An 18,478-nucleotide genomic window follows, 5' to 3' on the forward strand; every position below is an offset into this window, starting at 1 on the left:
TGTTTGCAGTCTGTCATATTTGTTTTTCGTTTATGATTTTAGCATGAATTAAGTCGTTTGTTTTCTCCTTTGAATTATTTTACATTTTGTCATGTCTTTTATAGCGTACTATAACTATATGACTATGGGTAAAGCTCGTTTTTTGAAGGCCGTACGGTGACCTAGGATTTCTTGCATCCATGTAATTTGGTCTCTGGTAAGCGGACAGTTGACTTATTGGTAAATATATGACTCTCCTTATTTCTTATATTATGTATTTGTATTACTGCCCACTCGATAGGAAAATTAAATTGATATCATGATATACAAATTTGGCATATATCTCACAATATTGTTGCCTATATGTGTGATTTTTCGGAAATATCTAAATTTAAGCTGGCGTTCCTAGGGTGTCTTTTTAAATAATATTTAAGCTATAGGACACAATATTATTATCTTTAGTGAAAATAAAGTTCTTTTCTTGCTGTTTGTCTTCTTGTCTTTTAGAAAAAAAATCTTGAATTCTACTTCATCGGAATAAAAAGCGAGTAGACTACAAAATGCCCGTCTATATGCTTGAATATCAATTCATCTGTTTTTTAATGTTTCTATTGAACTAAGGGGTGTTTCATTACCCTGACTTACAACCAGGAGTCGGTTTCACAAAAAAAACTTACGACTAAGATTAATCGTAAGGCATGAACAATTCAGTATACTTACGACCAATCTTAGTCGTAAGTTTTTTTTGTGAAACCGACTACTTGATCTAGCACAACGGATGCCTAGTCTAAGTATCTTTAAGGTTTTCCGGTAGTCGACAATCAAATAACAGCAATAAAAACAGATGAAATCAAAAAATTAAATAGCATCAAAATACACAGAGGCAAAGTTTGATAATATATATTTTTTTATTTAAGTCACATATCTCAGCTACAAGTATCTGAAATAAAAGAAAATAGTTAAATGTGAATCAAATCGCAATGACTTTAATATATTAGCAATATATTAATATGATATACACATGAACATATGAATACGTATGTTCTCTTAGATAAATATAAAAATAAGAAAATGTAGTATGATTGCCAGTTAGACTGGTATTCGCCAAAGATCTAGACTAAATAAAGGGATATTGAAATTAAAGGAGGACAGCTTTCTTACAAGCTGATAAACCATAACTTTGAAAAAAATAAAGGAGAAGAAGCGCATATGTTTATACATGACTGTATGACAACGTCGAAGTGGTATGCGCAGATTCATATAGACCAATGTGATATATTTTCATACTAAAACGTACTTCAAAAGAAATTTAAATGACCGATTCGTTTTCGAACGTTTTCGAGCTTCTAGTACGATGGAAGATCCCTTCTAGCATTTATTAAGAGTATGTTCCTTTTGGGACTTTTTAGGGGTGCATTTTTGAGTCAACGTTTCATTATTATCGCCTCGATATATTTTTTTATTATTCTGAAGGAGTGAAACATAGAAATCATGGACACAAACTTTACATGCACGTTAGTTAATTCTTCACTTTTCAGTTACAAAAAATACAATTTTTATAAAATACTACATATATCTTTCTAACAGTACAGCACGGGTTGCAAGAACTGGTTATAACAGGTTAGGGACAATCACCTTAAGGGTCATAATTATCCATTCGTCATAATAACCATTAAGGTATTATAGATGAAAATTTTCAGTGCTAAGATTTTAATTTTTTGAATTTAGCAAAACTATTGAAAACAAAACTTTATGACAAAAGAGATGATTTCAGCTTCCCAATTGTGAACTTTCCATTTTATGTAGCAACATTCCAGCAGCGCCTGCATACGGAGTATATATCTCCTAGTTGATACGATTCTCGAGTGCTTGTATTTCCTATCATGATTTCCTCGATAGAGGGTTGCTACTCACAAGGAAGCTATTGAACCAAGAGTCCTAAGTGGTGAAGTTGAAATCACCCCTTCGTAAATTTTACAGACGCAATCACGAGTTGGTTGACCGTTACGGAATATCCGTTTCGGAGATGATAGCGGATATGTTCCTTATGTCGTAACTACAATCTCGTCCCCTTTTTCCCGAATGTGACCTACCGAATTAGACTTAATACCGGGGTTGTACTAACATGAGTAACACGACGGTGCCACATGTGGATCAGGATCTGCTTACCCTTCCGGAGCACCTGAGATCACCCCAAATTTTTGGTGGGGTTCGTGTTGCTCAGTCTTTAGTTTCTATGTTGTGTTTTGTGTACTATTGTTTGTCTGTTTTTCTGTTGGTCTTTTTCTTTTTTAGCAATGGCGTTGTCGGTTTGTTTTCGACTTTAAGAGTTTGAATGTCCCTTTGGTATCTTTCGCCTCTCTCTTGAACAGTGCATTTGTTTAGGTCATTAGTAGCAACTTTTGGTTAGCAACTTTTCCAGAAAATGAATAAGTTGCTAGAGTGATCCCTCTGAAAACATAATCTTCCAAGTGATCAAACTCATAAACAACCAGGTATTCATAAAGTTGCCTAACCAAAAGATGTTGCCTTTTATATGACTTTTTGCGCTTTGTAATATTTTCCCTTGAATCCAAAAAATGTGTTTTGCAAGTAAATGTATAACCCATTTGGGCGATTTCCCCCAAACCTGTTTAATTGATCTACTACCAGTAACACATATGCAATGGATTATATATGTATTAAACATATGTTAAAATCTCTATTTGCACACACATTTAACACGCATATTAACAAACCATTAAAAACAACAGCTAGCTCTATTTTCAATATGCAGGATACATGGTTTTGGGATATGTTTAAGAGATTTTTTTTGATAAAAATACACTTATGTTCGGCTAGCAGCGAAAGAAAGAATAATAAATTCTCACTAAATAGAAAACTGACCTTGACATGGACAAACAAAGTTAAGATTGACATCATCTAAGGCAATATCTCCCGTGTAGCCATCCCCTGTTTCTGCCTCGAACACAATCTACAAAATATCAAAATGTATTGGAAAATAAAAAATCAAAGATCAAAGAGCTTTGATATCTGTTCAGCTTATATTAATGCGGATGAACGCAATTTAAATGCAAACGAAAGGACAATTTGAAAGTAATAAAGAACTTTTTTCTGGTTACACCTTTGTTAAATGCCGTATATATTAAACTTACATTTATTGGTTTAGAATCCGGTAGAAGAATACATTTTTGTTTCCACGATTGTCCTTGATTTCCAGAGATTGTACATATAGCGCTATCTAACTGTTCACTTCCTGTTGAGTTGTTACCGGTATAAATTGTTAAGTTTCCCACAGTCATGCCGTACATGTTGTACCAGAACGACAAGCACTGACCATTTGTTGGTGTGATCAACGGTGTCCATAATCTAACATACAAAATATCGAATACGATTAAGGTTATGTGAGCTTACATATATTACTGACAGATTTTCATATAACTGGAGTATAAAAGCGTGTTAGTTGCAATAGATCTCGATCATTTTATTTCATCTGAGTCTGAAAACTCAGAAGTTATAAATTAATCGTGTAATGAACATGATGAATTATAAATGATACTAAATAGTTCTATTAAATAATGGATTTATTTATGTTTGGATTATTAAAACACTCTTAAGGTGTTTTAATTGATTTATGTGCTTTTGATGGTGCTTTCAATTCTGTTGTGAGTTATGACTTTTCGACTCAATACACTACAATTCGACAAATCTTATCTTCTCAAAGCAAGCTTTCTTATTTAATTAAATAGTCCTTTGAAATAACACTTACCATTTACCTTGATGATATGTTTGCTTTTTTAATCATCAAGGAATATGAAAATTATACTCCGGATATTTACCAAAGGGAACTGACAATACATAACTTTATTTCTCTAATTCTTACCCGATTTATCCTTTTCCTGACCCATTTATTATTTTTATTTAATCAACGTGTGGTTCGTTTCATCTCAGCTTTTCATTGGTCAAACTTCTATTATGACGTCAAGTTTTCTTGATTTTATCTTAAATTCCTATTGTGACGTCATGAAAAAGGCGATCATGCCTGATGACGTCACATATAAAGAACACATCTTTTTGCAGAACATTCGAAACGAAGGATTAAGTTTGTCTGCATATCGTCTTAAAATCATTAGAGGAGAAACTGATTCCAGCACCATATCTCGTGCAATACGATATTTGACCACTCTCGCTGGTTAAATTTTGAATATTTAACTGTCTCGAGTGGATAAATATCGTATTACACTCGATGCAGTGGTAGAATCTATATATAAACAATAATTGTCCTTTTTTTTTTAAATTGTATATTTCAGTTAAACAGAAGAAATTATATACAAAAATTAACGACAAAAGAGACAATTTTTCGTCCTTATACATTTCAAGGGTTGACTGAAGTATAGAAATGTGGTCATCCCTGGACTTCTCACGTTCGGGCAGTTTAACCCTGGCTAAAGTTGGGTGTCCGTTTGGCTGGAGGGATGTTTAAATACGAAGCCATGTACGATCGGAATGGGGACGTTAAATCCGATACCTCCTGTAGGGAGAGTTCCACGCTTTTTGCACGTTGAAAAACCCATAGAGCATCCCTCCGGGGGGAGGGGGGTACATAGGTGACCTGTTTCATGGAAAACTTTCTATTTCTATTCAACATACCCTCATTTCCAGTGACAGTCCACATAACCCGCCTTTCATCCCGGTCAACCTATTGTATTAATTGTTAATTTGTTCTCGTCCTGAATATGCATGAAATATTAATATATAGATATAGAAAGATGTGGTATGAGTGCCAATGAGACAACTCTCCATCCAAGTTACAATTTATTAAAGTAAACCATTATAGGTCAAGGTACGTAATGTTAAGCAATCAACGATCAATCAATCGTTCTTCATACTAGTAGATGATTTTACCTATAGAAATTCAAACCTTAATTCAAACGAGACATCACTTTCTAATTTTACCGTAATGTTGGTTATAGAACCCGTAAATTTTAGATACGATCTATGTTAAATTACTGATCCTTTCAATAACCTTTTTCTTATAGGTTATCAGTTTAACCCTGCAGTAAGATCTTTGAATATTGTCTTTATCGGTACTAACATTGATTTTGTTTTTTATTAATCAAAACATAACTTAAAATGTATTGCTATACAGTTATGAACACTTATGGTCCTACATCCTGTACAGACTTATATTTAGGCATTGCACAAGGTCGTGCTTTTCAAAGACTGTTTATGACCGTAGACATCTTAAAATAAAACTCGTTGGATGTGTACTGATTGATATTATAGTTTTGGAAAACATGATTTACATTTACTTATTTTTTGTAATTAGCTTTAAACTAGCTTTTAGTAACTTCGAGTACTCTAAGATTCGTGATTCGTGCCAATCTGATATAAGTTCAGATAATTTCAGCCCTCTCCAATTGATTGTTACAGTATTTTCATATGTTGTGCTGTTACACCACTGTTTAAGTTTAAAAGGAGTTTGGTTGCTATCTACCATATTTTTCATCTGTTATTGTCTTTACTTAAATCAGACCGAGTGTTTTCCTCATTGTATCATGCCAGAGGTTTTATTTATAGCTTACTGTGCAGTATTGATTTTTCTCATTGTTGAAGGCCGTACGGTTACATAAAGTTTCTTATATCCACATTATACTGTCCCTGGTGGATAGTTTTCTCATTGGCGATCATACCACATCTCTTTTAATTTTCTTTTATCATTTTAAAAGTATATAATACCTTGCTATTTCTCCTTTCTTTATTGAATTTGATGATTCTAGGTACACATAATGGCCTCTGGAAGTATTATAGGTATGGTCCGCAATTGGTCCGGTATTTAGAGAATTGGTCCTACCCGAATGTCTTAACCAATCATGTTCTTCCCCTGACTCCTGCCGGTAGTGACAGATACTAGTGTTTTCAAAGGCACAATTAATAGGCGATTCCACAATAGTAGGACTGGTTGATACTGGAGGTAGTGTTACTTAAAAGGAAGAGTGTACAGTGACAGATTAAAGGGAATGCGAATTTATCCTTTATTTCTTCAAAAAATTAGTCATATTCTTATGAGTCTACATTTGTTCACTCTATTATTCCTGACATTTCTAATGTGGTCCAAATTTTATATAAATGTATGTCACAAAGAAGTTTGATATCAAACAATTTTAAGATTTTTTGGGAAAAATAGTCAACTGTGTAACGTTCAATCATGGAATAAGCTATATACATCGTTCTGTTGGAATTTCGTAATCGTATGACATCGTTTACAACTGCAGATAACATTCATTTCGCTGGTTTTTACAATATTGGAAACAAATTTATTTTCGCGAGTAATTTCTTGATAGGTCTATAAATCGTCACGTACATGTCAAACTCGAATATTATCTTATATAAATACAATGACCAAAATTATAAGGTACTCTGTATTCGCGAAAATAAGTTGAATTTAAAGTATTAGATACATATAATGACTATTTAATTAAAGTGTACAATTTTAACTAAATTGATATTGGAAAATATGTTCTTGGCACTAGAGCCTGACATTTTCCATGTACATATATTCATTGAAGATCGTACATTGACCTCAGTATTTTTTTATCGTGATTTGTGTGTTGTTCTGCTAATTTTCACTGACCTAAAATATAGTATCTGTATAAAAGCAGTTTTTGAAATATTTAGGTAGAATTATATCTGGAAACAATTTTTGCAGTAGTTTCCTCATAGGTGTCATGGCTTGTATATAAAAAATTTACGAAACACCCGCTCTAACATATCATATCAAGTTTCAGTTATAAATCGAAATATAAAGAAGACCTCGTCGTATCTGTTGTGGTTTTATCTCTCCTTAGTCTTGAGAAACAGTTCGTATTCTATCACATTCCATCATGGTTAGAGTATTCATGTGATCTGATGGTAAATGAATTTTGCAATATCTTGCAGCTCGACAAAAAGACAGCTGCCGATCCGCTATGGCCTGAAGCAATTATCTAACTATTACTAACTATCACTTACTGTATCATAACAAAGGCAACGCGATGGGTGTCACTTGTGAAGAAGGATATCACCCTTTCGGAACACCGGAGATCACTGCCGATTTTTTTGGTTGAATTCGTATTGCTAATATTTAGTTTTCTATGTTGTGTTTTGTGGAATCACCCTTTCGGAACACTGGAGATCACTCCCGATTTTGTTGGTTGAGTTCGTATTGCTAATATTCAGTTTTCTATGTTGTGTTTTGTGGACTTGCTAGGTTTATAGAATCTGTTTTATAATTATATATTACCCGTAGTGGTTGGTAGTGTAGATGTAGCCTCGGATGCCTGAGATGTTATTGTAAATGTAATTGAAGGCGGTGTTGTACTATCTGTTTTATAATTATATATTACCCGTAGTGGTTGGTAGTGTAGATGTAGCCTCGGATGCCTGAGGTGTTATTGTAAATGTAATGGAAGGCGGTGTTGTACTATCTGTTTTATAATTATATATTACCCGTAGTGGTTGGTAGTGTAGATGTAGCCTCGGATGCCTGAGGTGTTATTGTAAATGTAATGGAAGGCGGTGTTGTACTATCTGTTTTATAATTATATATTACCCGTAGTGGTTGGTAGTGTAGATGTAGCCTCGGATGCCTGAGATGTTATTGTAAATGTAATTGAAGGCGGTGTTGTACTATCTGTTTTATAATTATATATTACCCGTAGTGGTTGGTAGTGTAGATGTAGCCTCGGATGCCTGAGGTGTTATTGTAAATGTAATGGAAGGCGGTGTTGTACTATCTGTTTTATAATTATATATTACCCGTAGTGGTTGGTAGTGTAGATGTAGCCTCGGATGCCTGAGGTGTTATTGTAAATGTAATGGAAGGCGGTGTTGTACTATCTGTTTTATAATTATATATTACCCGTAGTGGTTGGTAGTGTAGATGTAGCCTCGGATGCCTGAGATGTTATTGTAATTGAAGGTGGTGTTGTACTATCTGTTTGATATTCTGTTGACAGAGGAGCGATTGTTGAAGGCCCCGGGGTAGGGATACTGTCCGGACAGGGACATGCATCCATCAGTTGTATATCATCAATGGCTATGTCTCCTGTGTAGCCGTCCCCAGCAATTCCTTCAAATATTACCTAAATTAACAGAATTCAATTTCTTTACGTTTCTATTTGCATATCATCTTAATATCTCATATGTCACGAACCACGAAATGAAAGATAAAATGTTTTCTTTCCACAATATGATGTGGGGTTGTTGTCTCATAGCTCAAATCTCCTATTAAAATATGTTTATAAGCCCTGGCTGAATTAAGGGCATACGATACAGTTACAGGGGAAGTAATGACCTTTTATAGCCGACTATACGATATGGGTTTTTCTCATTGTTGAAGGCTGTACGGTTGCCTTCACTTTATTTGAACTTTGGTGGATAGTTGTCTCGTTAGTAATCATACCATATCTCCTGATTTTTATATTGCTAGCGTAATATGTTATTTTTCACGTCGTCAAACTGGAAAAGATGCATTTTAGACTGATTTTTATCATTCAGACTGATTTAAGTTGAAAACGAGTTCATTAACCCCTCTTTTTGAATATGACATTTGGCTTGATTATGTGTGAAGATTATTTGTGCCATTTTTTATGAACATATCGACCATGTATTTTTTTTTTTTAAATTAGATAAATATACAGCAGAAAATGCCGTTCTTTGACTAAAATCATGAAAATGGGATACAAGCGAACAATTTACAAAGAATTGATACACAAATTCAAAGCTCACTTATGTAGAGAAGATATTCCAGATGCTTTTACAAAAATCCGCTTGCGTTTATCTTTTGAAACAAAAATGGTAAGTATGTCTTTCCAAAAGATAGAAATGTCCATGAAACCGAAATTTTCAGTAAATGTCCAAAATTTCGACCCCATTTACCTCTAAAAGTAGCACATGAAGGTATATTTTGTATAACATATTTGAACTGACTAGGTGAAAAATAGCTTGTACGCAAACTCTCGTCAATAATTCACCGTGGGATCAAAACTGTATCGTATGCCCTTTAGATAGATATAAGAAGATGTGGTATGAGTGCCAATGAGACAACTCTCCATCCAAGTCAAAATTTATAAAAGTAAACCATTATAGGTCACAGTACGGAAAGGACATGGAAAGGTCTGCAAAAAGTAAAATCACAAAAATACTAAACTCCGAGGAAAATTCAAAAAGGAAAGTCCCCAATCAAATGGCAAAATCAAAAGCTCAAACACATCGAACGAATGGATAACAACTGTCATATTCCTGACTTGGTACAGGCATTTTCTTATGTAGAAAATGGTGGATTGAACCTGGTTTTATAGCTAGCTAAACCTCTCACTTGTATGAAAGTCGTATCAAATTCCATTATATTGACAACGATGCGTGAACAAAACAAACAGACACAATAGGTAAAAATGTCAAAAATAGGGGTACAGCAGTCAACATTGTGTTATCATCTTAATCACTATAAAAACAAACAAATGTAACAAAGAAGCAAAAAAAAGGCATACATCAAATTTAACATCCTCATTTTGCTTTATTATTATACGATTATATTTATCTATGTAAAATCCACCCATAAAGGATGGAAGGTTTTAATTACTGGCGTAAAATCGCGCGTTTGAAATTCGCACAGGTAGACATAAAATAATTTTGTCGTTCAAAGTATGACGGGATACATAAGTAAAGAGTCACGTAAAATGGATATCACAAAAAACAGACTTAACAGTAAAAGTAATATTAATAAATAAAATAATATAGTGATTCAAAGTATGACGGGATACATAAATACAGAGTCACGTCAAATGTATATCACAAAAAAAAAACAGACCTAACAGTAAAAGTAATATTAATAAATAAAATAATTTTGTCGTTCAAAGTATGATGGGATTCACGTCAAATGGATACTTCAAAAAACAGACTTAACAGTAAAAGTAATAAAGACAAATAAAAGAATACTTTAACACGTTATTAAGATGATAAACCCTGGTATATTTCAGTTAAACTCTGTTTTCGATATATATATTCTTTTTGGTAAATAACTCAGTTCTTATTGAAAGTCGTTAATTATACATTATCATTATCATTCTCAGATAACAATTATTAGTACAATTTTTTATTAAACTATATAATCATTTATTTCTGGGTGGATTTAAACGTTCAAGTGCTTGCATATTACCTTCATCGACTGTAGATCCGACAATGGGACGTTTGCAATGTGCCATGTGTTGCCTTGGTTACCAGACAGGGACCATACCAGGTTTATCTGCTCAGTACCGGTAGAATTGTCAGCGATGTAGACATTGAGTGTTCCTATGGAGACACCATACATGTTATACCAGAAGGATATGCACTGACCTTTTGTCGATGATGTTGGCATAGACCATATCCTAAATGTCAATTGCTTTACATAATTACATTTGTAGAACATCACAATTCATACATTGAACTGTCTATAATACATGAAACAAAAACAATGTTTTATTGTTAGTTTTGGTTCGTTTTGTAACGAAGTTGATATTAGAGTACATCGGTTATTTTGATCTAGTCTGATGTTGTTAAGATATGACCATTTTTTTTAATTAATAGGAATCTAGAGTAAACGTCGATGAGACAACCAAAAACACATATAAGCCATTTTTGCAATCAATATTCAGATATTTTTAGTCATTGCAGTATAATCAGCACAATTTAGAATTCACGATTTACTATTTATGGCGTCAACCATTTGATGTTTTGGGGCGGGGCGTTTTTTAGTTGATGTTTTTTTTTTTATTGAATATTCAAGTCCATGAGTTGGTAGTAAGGCTTATTTGTTTCCTTTCCGCGCAAACATTTTAAATAATATTATCAATCTTGTACACAACTAGTTCCTGCATTGTCCTGCCTTTTCGCATTTCGTTTGACCAAATATTCATTTTCATTCTGTCTGGAGCAAAATAATTTATTTCCAGTTACTACCAGCCAGAATATTCATTTCCGAAACTCTTGAAAAACTAGTATACGATAGGCTAAGTGTCGTTTCATTTCAACTTGCATACATTCAAGAGAAAATTAGTTGTGTGGACCCGTGTTATTTTTATTATTATAAAAAAAACCTATAAAACGTACAATGTTAAAGACATTGATTGACTGGTAAAAATAATCAGTAATTTAGTAATAAATTTAATAATCATAAAGATATAGTTGCCAAAAATCAATGTCCGTTTAAGGGAAAAGACAATGAAAAAAAATATATAATTCTAAAGATTTGCACAACGGTACTAATATAAGATGGTAATATACGAAGATGATGTTATAAAATCGTGTTGACAAATATTTCGGCTTAACAAATTGCCTTCGTCAGTGTCAATAATTCTAAAAATATATATACATATATCACAATTATTTTATAAAAAAAGTACCTAGCGCTATCTCCCTTTCTTAAGGCAAGAGATGTTTCTATATACATGTAGTAACCTTTGGACGTGGTATGATCAGCAGACGGTCCGGTATTCAATGATGACGTCATACCAGTGTGTCTTCTCCAATCAATTTTATTGTTATTATCTTCCATGTAATTGCAGATATCGACTTTTTCAAAGTCACAGTTGATTGGTGATACTACAGATGAAGCTGTATTTGTACATTCGCTTGGTATTACTGTAAAACAATTCTAGTTATTTGAAACTTGGTTTAAGAAGAGAACCACCACAGTACAAAAAGAACCATTAAAAAGGGACATAAGCTGTCAAATTCATGATCACCGATTTACTATTTTGATTTAGAACATATTAAAACGTAACTATATCCAAATTACAAAAAGGCCCTGGATCCGCCTATGCAAGCTGCTTATTTACCCTTATCTGCCTTGTCTCTGTATCTTCTATTGACATCCTTTCTACATTTAATGTAGGGATTTGTATTTGTCTAAAACGTGTCCAATGTACGAATAGTTTGGTGAAGTGACACGTATCTATTTGACAAGAAATCTATCAATGAAAAATTCTAAAATACAAACATGTAACGGGAGCACTTGTTGACGCTGGAATAAATGGGGTTGTTGACGCCGGAATAACTGGGGTTGATGACGTTTGTGAAGGTTTTATTGTCGTCAGTGTTTGGTTAATATGACCGTTACATAGGTTATCGGAACAACATTGTAGATCAGGTTCTGCCCTCTTTCCAAATATAGAATCAATGTCCATATTACACATCTGTAAGAAAAGTATCAACAGAATAATATTGAAAATGAAAACAAGATTTCAACTTACTTCTGCATAGTTATTATTATAACTTTATTAGATTTTATAAATATTTAATAGTCAAATCTTGTGAGCATTTTATGATTGGCATAATATAATAAGAAAAAAAAGTGAAAATGTAACAAAAATCATAGCCAATTTAAAAAAAAAGAACACCATGGCCAGAGGAAAAAAAAAGAGTAGATAGACAACAAAACACTACCCAGAAAACTAAATATTGAGCAACACGAATAACACAGAAAAACCGGGGTTTCGGAAGGGTGAAGATGCTCTGTTATGTGGTATTCTGTCAAGAAATGTGGTACTGATTGAATCGACTGAAAACATTGTTCTCCCTTTCTGCTATATGGAAATGCACAATAAAGACATATTAACACTGGAAAGGTAGTGTCAAGGCGGGAATCCTAATCGTTTTCCATATATAGAAAAAAAATAAAATACCAAAAATACCAAACTCCCAAGGAAAATTCAAATCAAAAGTCTTTTATCAAATGACAAATTCAAAAGCTCAAACACATCAAACGAATGGAAAGCAACTGTCATATACCTGACTTGGTACAGGCGTTTCCTTATTAAGAAAATGATTAAACCTGGTTTTATAGCTAGATAAACCTCTCACTTGTATGGCAGTCGCATAGAATTCAATCATATTGACAACAATGTGTGAGCAAAACAAACAGACATAATAGGTACAATTGTCAAAAATTGGGGTATAGTAGTCAACATTGTGTTATAACCTTAATCACTATATAAAAACAAATAACTATTTCAATAAAGAAAAACAAAATGGCATATAGACACTCTATAGACAAAATACATAAGCAAACATGAAAGACCAGAATACAAAAAATGACCATAGAACAATAACACAATGGCGGGATGTATAAATACCCTGCCAGCCAAGTATATTACCAAAATGGACTAATCAGTAAAGGTTAAAAATATACAAAGACAAATAAAAAGAACATTTTAACACGTAATAAAGATGATAAACAACGCCAGTACCTAGAATCTATACTTCAAGACCATCATATATTATTTGTGGTGAAGTTGATACGGAATATTTATCAACAAGGTCTTCCGATGAACTGTTTTAGAAAAATGACGAGACATTCTTTGACATAACCCTGGTTCATCAACTTTCTGCTCAGACACTGATGACGTTTTATAAAGTCTGAGTAGCAGCTGCAAGCTCTTGAATACTGAATGAGTTGGGAAATGTATATCCCATATGCAGGTGAAGTTGGTATATTGCTGCTAGGTTGGAGGAAATTTATAATTTCAAAATTAAAATCGTCTCGTTTGTCATAGATTCATAGATGGTACTAAGATGACCGCTTATGTCAAATTCAAAGTCAAAGTCAAAAATGAGGCGGAGGACCACGTGTCTGCTTTTCTTTAATTTCTAGTTCTAGAGGATATATTAATGGAACCCAATCAGAAAAATTTGGATTGTTAAAGAGAAGAACATCATCAATATCTGAATGTAAAATTAAATGATCTGGCTTCTTTGATCTTCTTGTTTTTGACAAGTGTCTGAAGGAACTCCAACTCTGCATGACCCACCACCCCGTTGAAAACAATAAATGGTGCATGCCCAATATTTTCGAAGGACAATTTAGAAATATACTAGGATTTGGGAGTAGAAATCTGAACAATTTGATTGAGAAACGGGACCTGACCTCAAAAACCAAAACCTACGGTGCATTGAAAACGCCTTATCATAGAAATTCAGAATAAAGATTGCTTAGGAACAAGCATGACGATAAGGACTATATAGTTTATGATGAAAATATGCACAAGTTTCAAGATATTTAACAATTAACTATATGAAGGGTGTAGGGCATGTCCCCAGGGATTTATACCTATGGGGAACTCGAATGCACCTGTCCTAAGTCAGGAATCTAATGTTCAGTAGTTGTCGTTTGTTGATGTGGTTCATAAGTGTTTCTCGTTTCTCGTTTTTTATATAGATTAGACCGTTGGTTTTCCCGTTTGAATGGTTTTACACTAGTAATTTTTTGGGGCCCTTTATAGCTTACTGTTCGGTGTGAGCCAAGGCTCCGTGTTGAAGACCGTACTGTGACCTATAATGGTTTACTTTTATAAATTTTGAGTTGGATGGAGAGTTGTCTCATCGGCACTCATACCACATCTTCTTATATCTATTGTCTTGATAATTACGAATATATATGGTTTAGATGTGGGTTTCTAAACCGATTTTTATATATTTAACAATTTATTATATGAGGGTGGCGTAATGTTACTACTTGATTAAACTCTAATATGCACTGAAAGGGTCTTTCCATTATAATCAAGAATATGTATAGTCATTGGATCAACATGAAAACATTCTAACCATCTATTATGTCACCTAGAAGTCATCTGCAATGGTACGCAACGTATTTTTTTTCAAAGGATAAAACATATATGCTCCGGGCAAGAAAAATTCCCAATGAAAGGATTGGGTTAACTCAAGTATTAAAGCAAAACGTCTTCAGCTTTTAAATTATAACGGGATGCTTCTGATCACGAACTTATCTTAGAAACAATTTATGAGAATTTCCATTGTTTCCCAGTGTCATCAAAACAACAGACGAAAGACAATTTATTCTCAGACTTTAATGACCCAAGTCGATGTCGGTATCGATATTTTGGCTCTGTTTGTGAATGTTCGTTCAAAATCCAAACTAAACTTTTGCCGTCTTCGTATTATTAGCTTACGATTATAATTCTCACTTTTTACTTACACGCTTTTCCATACAGCCGGTGAAAATGTATTTTTCTCCATTTCTGAACTCTTCCTTCGTGAAACATAACTACAATATTGATAAAAAGAGTAAGTGTGTTTGCATAGCAAACTAAGTACCAGTATGACACAAACAAATTGATATAAAATGTCATTTTAATTTCAAGCGTTGCACGTTATCACTCTTTTGAAACTTCGGTCCTGATAACAATTGATGTATTGCCATGTTTAACGTTCCTAATATTTGTGCTTCATTTTATTGTTTTTATTTTTATCTATTTAATTTACTAGTATTCGCTTTATTCAATAAAGGTGGATTCAGATAGCTTTTGGTATAATTGGAGTGTTGTATATCAGTTAGTTTCATCTCACGGCCGGATCATATTTGACAACATCTACTATTACATGTAACTGTCTACTTGGCAATGACGTACGTATTAATGTCTACTGGATGATATACCTGTATCTTGCTATTGAGTAATAATAAACTTATAATTGAATTCAATGCGTGATTTAATTGGAATATTTTGATTATAAGTTCTGTAATGATTGTTAACCTAACCAAACAACGTTGACATAAGGCTGTTTTCTATGGAACCTCTTTGTGTGTAATTCTCACAAATGTTTAAAATGTTTCCTTCCTTCGTTTGGGTTTTAAATGTGATACAAGAAACAGATGAATTGGTCACTGAAAACGTTATCCTAAATATTGTGTCACTAGCATTAGACAGTAGTATAAACTCATTTTAATTACCTCATCCTGCTTACAGAAAGCTATTTTATGGCATGTTTCAGACTGTAAATTACCAGAACAGCGATAACACACATTTACACCAGCAGCATTATTATCTAAGGGAAAAAAGTATTAAAGTTCATGTCTTCAGAGTATTAAAAGTCATATTCGTGAGATATTCATTCGATCACTCGATCGTTTGTTTTTGTTTTTTTAATTTTAGTTGCAAGGGACAGATCATTAAGGCCTTGAAATGTTATGATCAGCACAAAATATACCTGTCACTTGCTGATATTTGTGCCATGTTGCATTCTATTGACGAGGATGTCGCGCGTCTTTCTTCGTTTCATTGAGAAAAAAAGTGATAAATAGAACACAAGACATTACACAAAAACCAAACGACTGAGAAAAATAAACCGAACCAAAAACCCGCATGAGCTAAGGTGCCCTGGAATGATAAACAGTCCCTGTTTCACTTGTGGCACTCGTCGTTTTACTCCTATTCATCACTTATGAGGTTCCTGATTGTCTTGATTGTGTTCATCAATTGCAATATACTTTCTTTCGTTTTTAAGGATTGTGTACCTTTTTGTTGTTTCAATGCTAAACATATGGAAATTTTATAGAAAATCCTCAGCCTTTTTCCTTGTACTCTAATATTTGACAATTCGTTGTTAAAAAAATAGAGGATGATTGCATGCAGTGCTAGCAATTATTTCCTTAAAACAAGTTTATAAATTAAGATATTAGTTAAAATAAATATAAATATGAACCAATTCAAGTACACCTTCTAGGGTGCGCTCGATTTTAGTGGCTCAACACGATTTGTTTTTTTAATGTAAAGTTTGCTTAGGACTTTTTGTAAACAGTAAACGCTAGCACATCATGGACAAACAAGTGAGTAATCTATGCTTAAAATATTATAACGAACATCTCTGTATTGAAGTCTGTGGTTTTTCTGCAAAAATCCTGGCTTTATTTGCCACAAAATCCCTATTTTCTATTCAATGCAATAAAACAATCAATAATATTGCTTTGAACGAAGTTTCTCTTTGGTATATGTTCAAAATGCCACATCTCTATCATTCATTATCTTTGCTGTTTTGATAGTATTGCACTTTGAACATTTCGTAATACACATGGCTACAGAAAGTGTCATAAACCTTCAGCATGGTTATTTTGTCTGAATAATTACCTGTTTCCACACATTCTTGTGTGTTACACAGATCTGTAGTACAAAATTCATTACACTTTGATGTAATAATTACCTGTTTCCCCACATCCTTTTGTGTTACAAAGATCTGTAGTACAAAATTCATAACACTGTGATGTAATAATTACCTGTTTCCCCACATCCTTGTGTGTTACACAGATCTGTAGTACAAAATGCATTAAACTGTAATGTAAAAATTACCTGTTTCCCTACATCTTTGTGCGTTACACAGATCTGTAGTACAACATTAATTACACAGTGATGTAATAATTACCTGTTTCCTTACATCCTTGTGTGTTACACAGACCTGTAGTAAAACATTAATTACACTGTGATGTAATTATTACCTGTTTCCCCATATCTTTGTGTATTACACAGATCTGTAGTGCAAAATTCATTACACTGTGATGTAATTTTTACCTGTTTTCCCACTTCTTTGTGTGTTACACATATCTGTAGTACAACATTCATTACACTGTGATGTAATTATTACCTGTTTCCCCACATCCTTGTGTTTTACACAGATATGTAGTACAACATTCATTACACTGTGATGTAAAAATTACCAGTTTCCCCACATCTTTGTGGGTTACATAGATCAGTAGTACAACATTCATTACACTGTGATGTAATTATTACCTGTTTCCCCACATCTTTGTGTGATACACATATCTGTAGTACAACATTCATTACACTGTGATGTAATTATTACCTGTTTCCCCACATCCTTGTGTTTTACACAGATCTGTAATACAACATTCATTACACTATGATGTAATTATTACCTTTTCTCCACATCCTTTTGTGTTACACAGATATGTAGTACAACATTCATTACACTGTGATGTAATTATTACCTGTTTCCCCACATCCTTATGCGTTTGGTAAACAGATCTGTAGTACAACATTCATTACACTGTGATGCATTTTTTACCTGTTTCCCCACATCCTTGTGTGTAACACAGATCTGTAGTACAACATTCATTACACTGTAATGTAATTATTACCTGTTTCCCCACATCCTTGTGTGTTACACAGATATGTAGTACAACATTCATTACACTGTGATGTAATTATAACCCGGTTCACCACATCCTTATGTGTTACACATATATGTAGTACAACATTCATTACACTGTGATGTAATTATTACCTGTTTCCCCACATCCTTGTGCGTTTGGTAAACAGATCTGTAGTACAACATTCATTACACTGTGATGTAATTATTACCCGTTTCCCCACATCCTTGTGTGTTACACAGATATGTAGAACAACATTCATTACACTGTGATGTAATTTATACCTGTTTCCCCACATCCTTGTGCGTATGGTAAACAGATCTGTAGTACAACATTCATTACACTGTGATGTAATTATTACCCGTTTCACCACATCCTTGTGTGTAACACAGATCTGTAGAACATTATTCATTACACTGTGATGTAATTATTACCCGGTTCAACACATCCTTGTGTGTTACACAGATATGTAGTACAACATTCATTACACTGTGATGTAATTATTACCTGTTTCCCAACATC

The 18,478-nt window shown here is 33.4% G+C and overlaps 1 protein-coding gene across 1 annotated transcript; it reads right to left on the reverse strand.

Annotated features, from left to right (window-relative positions):
* Positions 1-895: 895 nt before the first annotated feature.
* Positions 896-17,700, reverse strand: LOC127725947 (MAM and LDL-receptor class A domain-containing protein 2-like). The gene is made up of 16 exons (XM_052233252.1): positions 17,577-17,700; positions 17,358-17,390; positions 17,066-17,098; positions 15,746-15,840; positions 14,993-15,061; positions 11,999-12,194; positions 11,403-11,640; positions 10,178-10,388; positions 7,880-8,102; positions 7,674-7,754; positions 7,468-7,548; positions 7,262-7,342; positions 5,719-5,962; positions 3,135-3,348; positions 2,866-2,953; positions 896-919 (listed from the first exon to the last, which is right to left on the reverse strand). Exons 1-16 carry the CDS (start codon positions 17,698-17,700, stop codon positions 906-908), a joined length of 2,025 nt encoding a protein of 674 aa, XP_052089212.1. The 3' UTR covers positions 896-905.
* Positions 17,701-18,478: the final 778 nt, after the last annotated feature.

This window comes from Mytilus californianus, unplaced genomic scaffold (assembly GCF_021869535.1).
Source record: "Mytilus californianus isolate M0D057914Y unplaced genomic scaffold, xbMytCali1.0.p SCAF_15, whole genome shotgun sequence".
Taxonomy (NCBI): domain Eukaryota; kingdom Metazoa; phylum Mollusca; class Bivalvia; order Mytilida; family Mytilidae; genus Mytilus; species Mytilus californianus.